Source organism: Sciurus vulgaris (assembly GCF_902686455.1).
Source record: "Sciurus vulgaris genome assembly, chromosome: 14".
In the NCBI taxonomy this organism is placed as follows: Eukaryota; Metazoa; Chordata; class Mammalia; order Rodentia; family Sciuridae; genus Sciurus; species Sciurus vulgaris.
In genome coordinates, this window is record NC_136475.1 from 68,671,070 (window position 1) to 68,688,102 (window position 17,033).

General features: G+C 40.0%; 1 protein-coding gene across 2 annotated transcripts in view; it reads right to left on the bottom strand.

Annotated features, from left to right (window-relative positions):
- Positions 1–13,897, bottom strand: part of QPCT (glutaminyl-peptide cyclotransferase) — a 33,539-nt gene extending 19,642 nt beyond the window's left edge. Inside the window, exons 1-2 of one of the 2 annotated variants that reach the window (XM_079109904.1) lie at positions 13,661–13,897; positions 1,220–1,366 (exon numbers count right to left, since the gene is read on the bottom strand). In XM_079109904.1, coding sequence (XP_078966030.1) covers positions 1,220–1,366; positions 13,661–13,780 — 267 coding nt within the window. In that variant the 5' untranslated portion in view covers positions 13,781–13,897. Of the gene's footprint in view, positions 1–1,219; positions 1,367–3,602; positions 3,932–13,660 lie in introns of those variants that run through there. The other variant, XM_079109905.1, reaches the window with a different exon arrangement.
- Between the last annotated feature and the right edge of the window lie 3,136 nt (positions 13,898–17,033).

Below are 17,033 nucleotides of genomic sequence, written 5' to 3' on the forward strand. Positions count from 1 at the left end.
TAACCTAAACCTCTGTTATTTTTAGTTTTGGGATAACAATAGCACCCACAGTTGGCATTGTTTTGAAGACAAGTGAAATGTAAAAGTGCTCAGTGGAAGTCAGTCATCATCACTATTGTGCCTCCATTTGTCTAAAGGTTAGAAAGCACCTAAGATCCTGTTAGGATCTCCACCACCTAACTCCTTAAGACAAGCAGGAGCTGACTGGACAAAGACAAGAGGCTGGTGGGGCGACAGCTACATGTCTATCTGGTAAGACTCAAGGGGCAGAAAGTGGGTAGGAAAGAAGAGCCCAAAGCCAGGAAGTAGACCTTGCAGGTCTTTCTGGGCAGCCAGTGTCAAGATCTTTTACCTAAGGAGTGGAGGGCAGGTGGAATAGTTTCAGAGGAGGATTTGAGGGGCCAGTCCTATTCCTTATCAAGATGCCCCTCAAAATGGAGCTAGTTTGAAAAAGCAGATACTCAGAGGTGAGATTTCAGATTACTTAGGAAGACTTACAGTAAGAAGGCAAAGAGAAGTTCGGGGTCTAGGCCAGCTAATTTCTAATTCCAACCTCGACAGCAGAATCTTCCAAACAGCAGTGGAAAAATTAGTAAATCTTGACATCAGTTTAGTGATTAGTCATGACCAGTATTTTTTAAAACTACCAAAATAACAGAAATAACAATATACCAGAATATTACAGATAATGAGAATGAGCATTTCTTATAAAACTTTGGTTTCAGCTAAACATATCTTGATGTTTGCGTGTATAAAGTGTAAAAAAAAAAAAAATACTTTCACTGTGGGTCAGAGTCAGAAGTTTGTGAAGCATTGCTCTAGAAAAAGTAGCTCATCATGCCTCAGGGGAGAAAGCAATTTCCCTAAGGGAAAAGAAAGCTGACAGTACAGTGATTCACTCTTTGCCCAGAGATGCCATAAAAGGACTGTCAAAAGCAGTTGATCTTGGGTTTAAGGGTTAGGAGCCTAGGGCATGTTATTGAAATGGTCAGGGATTGGTACTTCAGACCTAGATTTCACACAGAGACCTAATGGGTAAACATGTATTGCTTAATTGAGAAGACATTTACTCATAGTTGATTGTCATGATTGCTTATGACAATGAATAATGAGGTGACAAATCTGAATATTACATACTTCAGAACTTCAGCCATGACATCATCCTTCATGGGAAAATGAAATCATCGACAACCTTTAGATTTGTGCATCATCTTCTCACCTGCCGAGCCGCATAGCTTCCAGGGGATCCCGGATATCGCTCTATCAGCAAGGGTCGTAGATCATTTTGCCACATTTCAGAAATACTGGTGCCTTCTGCAACTTGCTGAAGGGATGATGAATTCAAAACGGCTGGTTGGTGGTAATTCTGAGGATCAAATGAAATTGCTTAACTGCCTATCACTTTATATTTAAGACAGGCTGACACATTTGCAAATAATTGCTTTAACTCTCAAAAATAAGAGGATATTTTATATCACATGAGGTAAATTAAACTACTCAACTGTGAAATTGGCCTCTTCCATCTAGAAAGCTAAAAAAGAAAAAACTTTGGCAGCTTCTTTTAAAAACAAACTTGACAGAATGGTTTCAACCTGGGAATGACTGTTTCACACTTATTACCTGTGTAAATTTCAATGATTTCTGAACAATGGCTTTGTAAAACTAGGTATAAAAATATCAATTATGGGTCTCTTAAGAAAACCCAGTATTTAAAAAAAAAAAACTACAGCCAACAAAACAATATACTTTGTTAGCATACTTACTTTATAAAAAGCTGTGTTGTTATAGAATAAGTATTGTCACGAATCAGAAAAGCTGTATTCGAAAACTTCCAGTTGTCTGTTTGTAGGTTGCATGAACTCAGGTAGGTCTCCCAACTTCTTCTTCCCCCCAAAAAAACTAATAAAAGAATTTGATCTAGATTCACATTATCCAGTATGGTGGCCAATAGCCTAACATGTGACTAACAAGGGCTTGAAATGTAGCTAGTCAAATTGGGATGTGCTTTGTATAATATCACCTCTGGATTTTGAAGACAATATGAAAAAAGGGAAACTATGTCATGCATAATTTATAGTGATTAATACTGAAATGATAATTTCTATATATTGGGTTGAATAAAGTACATTATTAAAATTAATTTCACTTGTTTTTTTACTTTTGTAACGTAGCTACCAGAAAATTTTTAAATTATATATGTACATATCATTATATGTTTCTCTTGAACAGTACTGATTCAGATATTGCTGCCATTCCTTTCAATCCTAGTTTAATGATTCTACAACCTGCTAAATAGTAAACTTTAAAAAATCTTCAGTTAAAATTATTTTAACAATCTATTAATATTCACACTCTAAGGTATACTTACATACTAAAATGAAATTTGGAAAGCTAAATAAACTTAACATTCAAATTTGCATCTTGGATGTGACTTCATACATGCTGTATTCTCTTATGATAATAGAAATGATGAATCATTCATTATATGTTTATTACTCAATGACGAAATGTGTTAGTCCTCTTCAAAGGGAAGTAGATGATTGATCAGATGACTTCCTCCCTGAGGGGGATGATGAGAGTGTCATAAGGATACTGAATAATTCTTTGGAATGCAAAAGATAAATTGAGGGAGGAGACTTGTCTAGTTACAATCCTTCCTGGATCAGTGTGAGATGGATATGTTTAAATAATCGTGCAGATGTTTTCACTCCACATAAACTACTGGTGAGAAACTGTGGAATTAGAAAATGCTTATTACCTAATTACTTAGATTTCGCTACACTTTGAGATGGCCAGTCTCCAGGATTTATCATGCAAAAGAGCACAGCTGTTGGATCAGACGGATCATCTCAATTCATCTTTTAACTCAGCACCCTCTATTTAACAAGCTATAACTCTGGCTAGAATATTTAACTTCCTTAAGGCTCTATTTTCTCATATATACAATGGAGGTAATAACACCTACATCCTAGGCTAATTAGAATTAAGTTAGCTAATATATATGTATACTATCATTGTAACTATTCAATGTCTTAGTTCTATTATTGTCTTCTATCAAACACTAAAGAGGTATAGAATGTTAGAGCTGAAAAAGCCATTTAGAGATGATCTAGCCCAACCTCCTTAATTTATGTCAGAGGAAACTGAGGTTCATAGAAACCAGCTTATCATCCAAAGCTATAGGAGAGCTACAGGCAAATCCATGTAGAGATCTCTGGTCTGTGGGCTTCCAATCCTGTGCTCTGCCTCATCTATGCACTCCCAGTTTACTCCTGACTGCTGTTGCTGTACCTGAATGTTTTCAGGTTTCTATTTGTTTATTAGTAATACATTCTTAACTTTGTTTCTTTAGTAAATCTGTCACTGCCATCTGAAATTTCTTGGTAACTCCAGAGTCGAAGTCCTCATATTAGGTCTCAAAATAGCACTTGAAGAAGAAAGCTAAAGCTAAAAGACAAAACAATGGAAATGAGAAAAGAAGAAAAGAGAGGCGAGAAGTCTGAGGACTTCCACGGTTAGTTACTACTTACCCTCCCAACAGGAGCCTGCTTACTCTCCCACTGTCTCACAAGCCCCTGGCAGTGTCACCAAGCCCTGCTTACCATGCTTTGGTCACCTGGCATCCAAACAGCCCTCAAAGCACTCTGAGGCTCTGCCCCCTTGACACCATGGATCTGCAGCGCCACTGTCTGCCTTACAGGCTCTTTTTCTTCTTCGTCTGGCTAACTCCTACCCGCTTGGGTTACAGTATGGAGGCCTCTTCCTATGGGTTAAAATCTTCATTTGGTACACGCTGTTAGCAACAGGAGGGTTGAACTGTCTCTTATTTACCTCTCTCCCTCTTCAGAGCCACTGAAGTGGCTGGTTCATTGGCGGGGACGGTTTCCACCATGCTGATTGACAAGGTCCCAGCATGGGGAAGGGCTTGGCAAGGTCACCTATTCCATCTTCCTAGGAACTGGGTGTAATTATCATACTTATAACTACGCAACTACAAATCATATTCCCTGGATTGTTGTGATAAAAATTTAACCTCAAGGAGTCTGTGGAGCTTGGGGGAGGATGAAAAATGCTTTTAAAAATGTACTACATCACACATAATAAGTCTAAAGGTAGAGTTTGAGGAATGCTTTAGAAAACTATAGTTACAGGAATTGCTTGCTCCTATGCTGAGCACACCTGCCCCAGTTAATGCTTTACCAGTAAAACAGCCTGACAAACAGAACAGGAGACTTCATGCCCCCACAGTGCAAGGACCGCCCTACTTAACTTACAGGATTGGGGACATTTGTGGTATCCACCTAGAGGGAAACAAGTGAATAAGTATAAGGACCCACCTCCCACAGATCCACCTCTTCCCTCTACAGGAGTGTACAATGAAAATGATGAATGAATAATTAATATTAATGGTAAATGGACAAATGGCCAATATTTGTCCTTCCTTCAGAGGCTTGGACGTCAAGGGTCACCCTGGAAATGTAGGACTAAGAACAAAGAAACGGCATACGCAAACAACTAGAAAAATATTATCTTAACATCAAATGCCCTCATTGCATGTTAACTGGTTAAGTAGTTTATGCTGGCTTAGGTCTCACATATGTGTCACAGTAGGTAGAGGATAAATCAATAACATAAGGAATATTAGGATAAAAATTAAGCACTCACATCGATTGTTTGGCAGTAAATAACCTAACTTAGTTTTAACTGAGCTTGTTTAGGTAATAGAGTAGACCTTTAAGGTTAAGTCAAAAGCCTAACAATATGAGCTAAAAGATTAAGTGCATGTTTTGCTTAGCAGTTTGGTAAAATTAGCTTAAAACAAAATAAAGTCATTATGCTGACAATAGGTCTGACACCAAAGGGTAAACAAAGGTCAGTAGAATGAAAAGAGGACACTATCTTTCACTGTAATATGCTTATGTGAGTAACTAAGTAAATATAAAAAGTTGACCTTAATGTACCCACTATGTGATAGACACCTGCTGGAAAGTATGGTTAATGATAAATTTTATGGTAATTTTTCTATAACTTGTATCTTGTTTAATCCTGTTTTACTTAATACTATAAAAGAAGAGCTAAAATAAATCTGAGCAGCACTTGCTTTGGGTCATTCCTCTGCCCCATCTCCACCCATCCTTCAAGGAACCCGGGAGTTGGTGGGGCGGGCTCCCCGGCAAGTGGCACCCAATGTGGGGCACAAAGGTAAGCATATTTTCAGGGGGGATAGGATTTCTCCTGAGGGTTCTATAGGCCCCCTGGAAGAAAGAAAGTAGTCTGGGGAAAGGATAGGAGAATAAGTCAGAACTTTGGAGAAGCAATGGGCCATACTGAGTTTAAAGAAAGAGAATACGAGTAAAAATATGCTACATAATAAGGGTATAGCCATAACTACTCCACAGTTACAGAAGTTCCTTCACTTTGTACAAACACGCTCACCCTGGTTTCCTAAAGAGGGTACTCTAGACTTAGTAAGCTGGGGAAAGGTCGGAAAACAGATGAAAGTTTACTATTACCATCATGGTCCTAAAAATGTGCCAGTAGATGTTTTTTCTTTATGGAATCTCATAAGGGATATTTTGAACCCACAACAAGAGATTAGTAACTTTAATAAGAGAATCAATAGTTCCACTCTGGAACTCACTGAGCAGACACCTCTTGTGAAAAACAAGAGAAATGATGAAGCCTTTTCTGTGAAGGATAAGGATGAGCTCTCCCCTAAGGATGAGGAGGATTTAGAGGAAGCAGCCACTGATTAGCATCATGAAGATTTAGTGGCATCTATTACAATTTGGACCCCTACACCACTCAAATATAGAGGTTACAAGCCCCCACCTCCAAGATCAGCAGGTTTTACAGGAGGTGTTAAGGAAGCCCTTAAAAGAAGGAAATACTTCCTTCTCATGCTTTCCTGTTGTCTTTGAGGATAAATTTGATGAACCTTCTCAATGGGAGCCTTTACCTTACAAAATTTTAAAGAAATTAAGAATAGCTGTTAAGGATTATGGAGCTACAACACCATACACTTTACAGTTAAAACTGATGCTAATAAATGGATGAACCCTTATGATTGGTTTCAAACTGCTTATTCTTGTTTACCTAGAGGATAATTCTTAATGACTAGTGGCAAATGGATGTAACACATATACCTTCTTTTGGAAAGCTTTGTTTTGTTCATGTTTGTGTAGATAACCTTTTCTCATGTCATAATTGCTTCCACCAGAACCGGAAAGGCATTTAAAGATGTAATACAACATCTATTCTTTTGCTTCTCTTATTTGGGAATGCCTAAAGCATTAAAGACAGATAATGCTCCTGCTTATACTTCAACATCATTTTCACAAGTCTGTAAAAGATTCTCTATTCATTATTCCACTGGAATTCCTTACAGTCCACAAGGACTACAGTGGAAAGCAATAGTGGAAAGAGCTCATCAAACATCAAAAGCTCAAATATTAAAATTACAAGAGGTGGAGTTTAAATACAGTTCTCCACATCATGTATTACAACATACAATGTTTGTTCTAAATCACTTAAATACAAATGATAACAACTGTACACTATAGATAAACATTGGAATACAGACACATCACGGTTAAACCCTTGGTTAAATGAAAAAACCTCTTAACAGGACAATGGGAAGGATCTGATGTTTTACTAACAAGAGGAGAGGATATGCTTGTGTTTTCCCACAGAATGATGAATCACCTTTGTGGATTCCAGATCAATTAATTCGACCTTATGACCAAATGACCACAACCTCCGCCATGCTTTGCAGCAACCACAGGACGAGCAACCTACCAACTTGGGGACAAGTTAAAGCTTTAACATTTACTACACAACATATTGTTCTCTCTCTAGGCATGCAGCTGACTCCTGAAAACACGTTTGTTGCTATAATTGCAATTCTTTCTTGCCAATCTTTCACCTTTTGGCCTCTATGGGAATGATTTTCCTACAAAAACCCTAATTCTCCTTTAGAGACACACGTGACCACTGCTTGCATTAGCACACCCTATGCCTTACTATTTAAACATAAGGATAGTTACCTAAATATTACACAAAAAAATTTATGAAATTGTATGTAAGGGGTGTATTTTGTCTAATTGCATTGATTTATGTTTAGGATTGGGCACATTAATAATTGTTTATTATCCAACTTATGTGATGCTACCTGTTAAATTAGATGATCCTTGGTATGATGATCCAGGGATTGAAGTATTAGAAACAATTGTGCGTTCTCTTGATAGACCTAAGAGATTTGTGGCAGCCCTTATTCTAGGAATTACAGTTTTAATAGAAATACTTAGCTCTATTGTTGTCTCAACAACTGCCTTAGTGCAGGAAATACATTCTGCTAATCATATTAAACAAATGTCACAGAATATCTCCTTGGCTTTGGCCACTCAGGAACTAATAGGCAAAAAATTAGAAACTAGAATTACTACCTTAGAAGAAACCTTGCTATGTGTAGGTAATCGAATACAAATTTTAAAAACCAGATTAACTACCGTTGTCACTGCAAATATAGGTAGATCTGTGTGACTCCCTACCCTTATAATAATACAGATGTATCCTGGCAACAGATTGAGCTTCATCTAAAAGGAATCTGGAATAACATAGATATTGCTCCTGACATTCACTCTTTACAGGAAGAGATTAGGGCTTTTAGTCAAGCTCATCTTACTACCCTGGAAACATCTGATGTAGCCTCGACATTTTATCATTCATTTACTAATTTTGTTAGTGGAAAAGCATGGACTTCTTTTCTCATTAATTTGGGAATGAGTCTCTTAATAATTCTTATTTTTTCACGTTCTCCAGTCATCCTCTGACTGATTATCCACAATATCAAGACCATTGAACTAAAACTCAAAACTCTTCTTTTAAAAAATAAAAAAAGCGGGGGAGATGGCGGAGACTGTTTCAGCCATGCTGCTTTCCTGGTATGGGGAAGGGCTTGGCATCTCTCCTAGGAATTGGGTGTTTTCTTGTAATTATCATACTTATAACTTCGCAACTACAAATCATATTCCCTGGATTGTTGTGATAAAAATTTAACCTCAAGGAGTCTGTGGAGCTTGGGGGAGGATGAAAAATGCTTTTAAAAATGTACTACATCACACATAATAAGTCTAAAGGTAGAGTTTGAGGAATGCTTTAGAAAACTATAGTTACAGGAATTGCTTGCTCCTATGCTGAGCACACCTGCCCCAGTTAATGCTTTACCAATAAAACAGCCTACAAACAGAACAGGAGACTTCATGCCCCCACAGTGCAAGGACCGCCCTACTTAACTTACAGGATTGGGGACATTTGTGGTATCCACCTAGAGGGAAACAAGTGAATAAGTATAAGGACCCACCTCCCACAGATCCACCTCTTCCCTCTACAGGAGTGTACAATGAAAATGGTGAAAGAAAAATTAATATTAATGGTAAATGGACAAATGGCCAATATTTGTCCTTCCTTCAGAGGCTTGGACGTCAAGGGTCACCCTGGAAATGTAGGACTAAGAACAAAGAAACGGCATACGCAAACAACTAGAAAAATATTATCTTAACATCAAATGCCCTCATTGCATGTTAACTGGTTAAGTAGTTTATGCTGGCTTAGGTCTCACATATGTGTCACAGTAGGTAGAGGATAAATCAATAACATAAGGAATGTTAGGATAAAAATTAAGCACTCACATCGATTGTTTGGCAGTAAATAACCTAACTTAGTTTTAACTGAGCTTGTTTAGGTAACAGAGTAGACCTTTAAGGTTAAGTCAAAAACCTAACAATATGAGCTAAAAGATTAAGTGCATGTTTTGCTTAGCAGTTTGGTAAAATTAGCTTAAAACAAAATAAAGTCATTATGCTGACAATAGGTCTGACACCAAAGGGTAAACAAAGGTCAGTAGGATGAAAAGAGGACACTATCTTTCACTGTAATATGCTTATGTGAGTAACTTTAAGTAAATATAAAAAGTTGACCTTAATGTACCCACTATGTGATAGACACCTGCTGGAAAGTGTGGTTAATGACAAATCTTGTGGTACTTTCTCTATAACTTGTATCTTGTTTAATCCCGCTTTACTTAATCCCATAAAAGAAGAGCTGAAATAAATCTGAGCAGCACTTGCTTCAAGTTGCTCCAGGGGTTCGAGTCCTTCCTCTGCACCGTCTCCACCCATCCTTCAAGGAATCGGGGAGTTGCTAGGGCTGGCCCCCCGCAGTTCATATTGAGCATTCAATAAATGTTGGGCAAATTCATCAAATAAGGAATCAGTAGGTGAACCATCTTCTAAAACCATCTTCATTAAGGTTGCATTTACGTGTTAATAAAGTAAAACTTGCATTTTTGCCATCACAGATATCAACACAGTCAAATACACAAGCAAGTATAAAGAGAGAAGAGACAAAAGGCTACCTGCCAAGGGGCCAGGAAGCGTCCTGGTTCAATGTTAGCGGGTTTCATTCATTTTGAATTTCTGAGATGTTTCTGCCAATTTTGAGCTAGATTAGGCCAAGGCAGCCAGAGTGACAGTCAAAACCTCTTGTGTCACAGGTTGCTTGACTAGAGAGTTTTCTCTTACTATCCATTACTCTGGCCCAGAGGCAGGGTCTTCCACTCCTTCACTTCATGTTCACAACAAAAGAAAATCAAGTTCATGTTTAAATGATTGATTGATAGAGGCTTGAAAAAGTTCTTATGAGACTTAAGAAAAAACAGGAGCAAAATATTCCTCCAACCTCTCTAACTGTAAGGCAAATTGTGGTTGAAACCCAGTTGACAAAAAGCACCCATATATATAAATATACACACTACTTAATGGACGATAATAAGCTCAGCAAACAGGCCCATAGATACTCATGACTCCAGAGACTAACATGTGTACTCCCTAACCTCCAGGGCTCAACCACTTCATTAATGTACTTCATTAATGTCCTTTTCCTCCCTGCCTCTCTGGGAGCAAAGGTGTCCCTATGGACTCACAGAGATATAAGCTTCCCAGTCAGTGAAGGATAGAGAAGGTGAAACAGCTACACTCAGTTTATTACTTAGACCCATCTATTCATTAAAACCCCGTATGGAAAAGCATCCAACCTTCCCACTCTAAACAGCATACATTTGATTATTAAGGAATCTTACTCTCACATTTCAAAAAATATAAAAACCTATGGGCAGATGAAAAGACCAAATAAGAGAAGAAACCTGAGCAAAAAAGGGTGGGTTCAGCGGGAGGACAGTAACAGGGGCAAAACCAGAGTTGAACCAGTAGTAAATACGAACCCCAAGTTATCCTAGGTTTATTTCAGTTTAAAGGCACTTAGACAATTTCCATGGGTGCCGGCATTCTCAGAGGAACAAGGTTCTGTTACAGTCCTGGCCTTGTCTTTTCATCCAGGCAGAAAGGACAATAAGTCTGCTCTAAGTGACAAGAATCTTTGAGCTAAAAAAAAAAAAAAAAAGTGTGAACCAGCTATCCTGAAACATCTCCTCTCTGTTAATCACATGGAGCTAAGCCAGAGAGAGGCTTACATAATTTACATAATTTGGAGAGTGGGCCCAGCTTGTGAAGTGAGTTGAGGTTCCAAACCATTGAAATCCCTGCCCAAGTGCAGCCAATTCAAGTCAAGCTTCCAACCTATCGGAGGACTCCAGACAACCCTCAGATTAATTCTTCTGGCTGCCTGCAAATTCAACTACTTACTGAACTCCTTCTGTGTGTTACATGTCACTGACATTTCAAATGCAACTGGGAAAGAGTTGGGAAGTGAATGAGATAACATCTGTCTTTTTAAAATGCAAGCAGCCCTTCTTAAAATTAGAGCAGAGCAGGCTTTAAAAACAATTTACGGTCAATTCCCAGCTTCCTTATTTACTAGCTGGGTCTAAGAAAAGGTTCCTAATGTGCAAAATGGATGTTGTAGTACTTACCCACAAGATAGGAGAGGTTCCAAAAGAATGTGTTCTTTCTCCCTGTGTCAACACTCAGCCCACCACTGACCTCCCTGTCCCTGCCTTGGTGTCTCCATGGCTGCTTCCAGAAGAATCATGCAGGTGGAAGGGTGAATGGCTAAGGTACTAGGGTCATGGAGGAGGGAAACCCTAAAGACCTAAAATACATATGGTTCTGGCCAGGCATGGGAGTGTACTCCTGTAATCTCAGCAACTCAAGAGGCTGAAGCAAGAGGATCCCAAGTTCAAAGCCAGCCTCAGCATCTTAGCAAGACCCTCACTAAGTTACTGTCTCTCAAAATAAAAAACAGAAAGAGCTGGGAATGTAGCTCAGTGGTAAAGTGCCCAAGTATAATCCCCAGTACCAAAAAATAAACAAATCAAAATACATGTGATTCCAGAAGAAGAAAATGAAATGCTGGAGAGAGCAGTTAACAGTTTTCAGAGCCCACCCTGGAGAAGGACTTCTAAGTGAAGCTAACTCTCCTGTATGTGGTTCCCCTTTTCAAAAAATCTACCTCTTAGCTGGGCACAGTGATATATATATATATTTATATATATATATATATATATATATATAAAATCCCAGTTACTTTGGGGGCTGAGGCAGGAGGGTTGGCAACTCAAAAAAAATTTCTTTTTAAAACAGGATTGGGGAAGCGGGCAATTAGCTCGGCCTGTAGAGCGCTTGCCGAGCGTCTGCACGGGCCTGGGTTCGAATCCCCAGCACCTCAGAAGAAAGCAAAAAAATAAAAAAGGTACCACAAAAACCCTGCATCTTCACCCTCCCTAATTATACATGTGTGGGCTCACCTGGGTGTCTAACAACTTATGATACTGTTTCTATGGAAAAATGCTTTCCAGGTTTCAAATAACCAGATCATGGTCTTCTAAACACAACCATATACTATCATTGATCTGTTTTTACATATTAGATGCCACTAAAAGAGACACACCTTTATTTCAAAATTGATGCTTTCTTTACCACACCTCTCCTGTTGGCAGACCAGTGTACCAAGGGCACACCTCACATGATTAAAATAGCCAAATGTCATAAAAAGCAGGAAGGCATGTATTTCAGTGTGAACTGAGTCATCACCAGGCTGCGAGCTATCGCTGGTCACCTGGAAGACTTTATGAAGGCCTATAGCACAAGGCGGTGGGGCTAGAAATGGAGAAATGTTGTGGTTGATTGTCACTTACTTATACCATTTACTTCATCCACTTACGCCATTTGAAACTATTCAGTTTCCCAATGGAACAGTGACTAGAAGTTTAATATAAACTTAGCAGGAACTCATGTATTAAAGACATTTCTCAAAAGTTAAACTCTCATGGACTTAAAACATTTTAGAATCACACAGTATCTTCTGTCCACAAATGCCCCCTGTCTGCACATGCCTACAAATGATCTCTTCCAAGCAGCTAGTTCTAACAGTTTCCCATCTCACTTATTCTCATTCGTTTAGATATGTCTTAAAAAGACACATTTGGTGTGGACCCACATTCTGGTTATTAGTATCCCCTTCCCAATGTCTGAAAGGGAAGGTATTCCCAGAGGAGTAAATATTGGGACGATTTTGCATGTAATGTAATGGTCTTCTTCATGGGTATCACTCCTAGTCAACCCCTGTGGGAAGTTATTTTTCTTGAAATGACTGGAGTTGATCTCCCTCTCAACCCTATCAGGTTCCCTGTGGCTGCAGGTTTCCCTGTGTAAGTGGAGGATTGTTGTAGGTGGTGTCGCTGATTAAGTCCCATCCAGGACTGAAGTGGGCTATTCTCATACATATGCATTTGGCCTTGTGGGAGTGAGCAGTCACCTGTGTGCCCTGCATTTCAAACGTCTGAGTAGACCCAGACATACTGAAAGCATTTAGAGGAGCTGTTCAATAACATTGAAAAAATTTCCTATCACTTGACTTTGCAGCTTTTTTGTAATTTCTTTAAAAGTATACTATTTTACTCCAAAACCATTAACATTTGCAAAAGCCCTTAGCAATTTCATGATTTCAAAACCATTACACAAGAAAAGGAAGTAATTGTGAATCTATTTGCTTTATAGAGAAGAAATTGCAAATCACTTTCATCCTAAGTTCCTTATAGGAGAATTCCACTATAATAAGATGCGTTTCTCTAAAAACAGCCTGTACCCTTTTTTAAGGAAAAAAAAAAAAAATTTTTTTTAAAGTGGAACTTTAAGGTTCTACATACTGAGTTGCTCCACTTAATAAATCTAAAACAACACATGTCGGTCCTGGATGTCAGGGAAACTTCAACGCTAGGAGCGCATCCTTGGAGGTGCGGGCCCATTTCCAAGCGCTCCCAGGACCCTGGCACCCTGGCGGCCCGGGTGTGCCAAGACGGCTGGCCTCCAGGGTCGCGGTGAGACGGTTTCCCTGCTTGCCCGCCGCGAGCGATGCACACTTCCTGTGCCTATCAGCACGCCCATTAGCCCGCAGTCCAGGGGAAGCCAGTGACATCACCCAGCGCCCCTGGCGTCTCCAAAGCAGCCCCGAGACCAGCTGAAGCACCCTGGCGAGGACGCAGAATCCCGACTCCCCCGGGCGCTGTGCTGAGGCGCGGGCTCCTGGGCCCCGGACCGCCGCTCTGCCGCGCCTCCCGCTTTGCCTAGGTAGGGTTGGCAGGGCCCGGGGTCCCCGCACGCCCCAAGAGCCACTCAGGTACAATCACACAGAAGCAGACCCTCACCTTCTCCTGGGTCCAGGCAACCGGGCCCCTATTGAAAGCCCGGGCTGCCAGAGGCAGGGCGGCCACCAGCAGCAGCAGGTGGAGGGTGCCCGCGACGCGCTGGTCACCGCAGCCTGCCATCTCTGCAAAGCTGTGTGGGCGCGGGTTCCCCAGGCCGCCGGCGGTCACGAGCCCGAGAACGCGCGTCTGTCGCCTTCCCCCTTCTCCACCCTTGGGTCGACTGCGCCCGCCTCCCCATCGCTCCGGTCGTCTCCCGCAGCGCGACGCAGGCCGCAGCCGAAACCCTCCTCCCCCAGACCTTAGCAAACCAGGGGGCTGGGCTGCCCTGGGTGACACAAACTTCCGAATCCAAGGGAACAAAGAAGGCCACTTCTTTGTTTTGGAGAGGATGCAAGGAAGGAAGGAAGAGCCTTTTTATGATCTCCAGTGCCACACAGGGAATAGAAAAGAGAGGAAGGGTTCATCAGACCTTGGAGTTTATGAAGTGTTTTTCCGCAGCTCTTTAAGAAAATATTTACTGAATATTCTGTACCAGGCAGACCCTGTCCTATGTGCCTTTTCCATGATCCTCTAATCTACTAATCCCATTTGACAGATGAGGAAACTGAACCCCCTGGAGAAAGACTGAACTGGAACCCTCAAGGGAAAGTATTTATAACAGTGAATCTTTATCTTTGCTCACAAATAGTTGCCTTGTCTTGTGAGAAACATACATCCAAATTGAGAAGTATGTTTTAAGTAATTATCTGAAATACATGAGTTCTTGAATATATGGACACTCTCTAGACAGTCATCTTCTTTAATGTATGCCTCCAAAAGGAAAAACCAGAAACAATTTTATTAAAATTGTCCATTTCCATGGGTTCTGTATCCCAACATTCAGTCAATCATAAATCAAAAATACTCAGGAAAAAAATTTGCATCTGTACTGAACACAGATGATTTTCTTGTCACTATTCCCTAAACAATATAGTACAGCAATTAATTACATAGCATCTACATTGCATTAGGTGTGTTGTAAGTAATCTAAAGATGATTTAAGGTATACAGGAGGATGTTCATAAATTATATGCAAACATTATACCATTGTATATAAGGGAATTAAGCACCTGAGAATTTTGGTATGGGAAAGATACTGAGGGTTAACTATTTTGTAACATCAAAGATCATTGTTACCCAAATAATCCTATTTAATAAGAAATAAATTTAAAAATTTAAATTTAATTCAGTGGCATTGCACTTGCCTAGCATGTGCAAGGTCCTGGGTTTGTTCCCCACCCCAGAGAGAAAGAATGATTTTGTATATAGGTTTCTGATCTAAATTGTTATCAGGACAATTATTTCCTCATCCTCTTTTTCTACCACAGTGAGGATCAGGGCTTGGTCTGTCCTGAGTCATCTCCCAGTAACAGGGTTCTCAGAAAAAAAATCAGAACAAGGATGCTGAAAGAAAACTATTTTCTAGGAATTAGAGCAAGGATTGGAAGATTATACGCACTGCTGGAAGACCCATCCACTCTATTTTCCCAGGCGTGGCTACAGGGTCAGTATTTAAATAGAAGAGAACTGGCCTGGGAATATACACTGTCCTGCCACCATCTGGAGCTGCAAGGGAAGACAGCATGGAAGTATCTCCTTTTCTCTGATCAAAATTGCTAATCTAATTCTTGTCCAAGAGTTTGAGTGACAAAAATATATAGGCTTAAATAACATAAATAGTTTCTTTATTACATACAGGAACAGTATGTAATAAAAATAACAGTATGAAATAAAGATAAATGGATCACCTCAGAACTTTCTATTGGTCCAATGTTCAGAATGAAACCATTATTACACAACCCAATATACTTCCTCTCTTGCTGCTTGAGCTAGCCTTGAAACAAGAGAATTTCCAGAGTGGTAATAAAGAACCTAGTTTTCTTACCCTATTCCTTTTAATATTTTAACAGTATGATTCCTATAAAAAAGGAAGGTATAAGTGGAAAACCTATATGAAACAAAATGTGAACATAAGGTCATACTAAATATAAGTAATTCAAGACAAAAAATATGGGAACACTTGAACTTGCTTGTTATATATATATTTTTGTTTTTAATTTTTAGTAGAGGAGCATGAACCCAGAAGTATTCTGCCACTAATCCCCACTCCTTTTACAGGGTCTTGCTAATTTGCCCACGCCACCCTCAAACTTATGATCCTCCTGCCTTCGCCTCCAAAATTGCTGGGGATTACAAGCATGCACCACTGAGCTCAGCTTGAGCTAAATTTTTTTGGTGGGGGTGTTACCAGGGATTGAACTCAGGGGCAATCAACCACTGAGTCATATCCCCAACCCTTTTTAGTACTTTAGAGACAGGATCTCACTGAGTTGCTTAATGCCTTGCTGTTGCCAAGGCTGACTTTGAACTTGCAATCCTCCTGCCTCAGCCTCCCAGCCATTGGCATTATAGGCGTGTGCCATGGCACCTGGCTTGAGCTAAATTTTTAACAAGTTACTTGACAATGATGTTCTATTCCCTACAGTTCTTCAATTTGAGATATAGTTAAGTGAGTAAGATGCTATTGCAGTTTGGGAATCTATAAGAAACAAAATCAAAAACAATTCAGCAAGCAGATGTGAATTAGGGAGTGCCTCTGGAACAGACGTCTGTGGGAGGAAGGAGAAACAGGATGAAGCAGAGGGACAAGTTAGCAGGGAAGTGGGCTGCACAGCCTCACTCACCCCAGAGGGAGCTGCAGAACTGAAATTGCCTGTCAGAGCTGTCTTGTGATGGCCAAAATGATTGGGGCTTTATCTCCACGCCTGGATGGGAGGATTTCCCTTTAATGGCTCTGCTGCCAAGAGAGTTGTACCCAGCCTCACTCCAGCAGCTGGAGCACTCTTTCCCTGAAGGCAGATCTAAGCAACTGGGCTTGGTATCCACCACAAATGCACCCATACGATGGATCTCATACAAACCAAAATATTTCACATAATAAGTGAGGCTAATCTACAAACCCAACCCAACTGTATGTATCCCTGCCTTTTTTATTCACATTTCTTGTGTCTTATACATTAAATATTCTTCTTCCACTTTACTTCACTTATTTTTCTGTTATTTCCTCCATCGTTCTAGAAACTTATAGAAATCCTTATATCTGCTATTTTTCCCTACAGCAATTTTTGCTGTCATGAAACTCTTTCTATGGAATATAATCAATAACTTTTACACTTTAACTAAAGTTCTAGCCTCTGTCCGCCCCCCCCCCCATGGAAATAAATCAATTGTCTACCCAGTATTCCCAAGAGGTGTGATTTGCTAGGCAAGATGGCACATACCTGTAATCCCAGCAATTTAGGAGACTGAGGTAGGAGGATCACAAGCTGAAGAC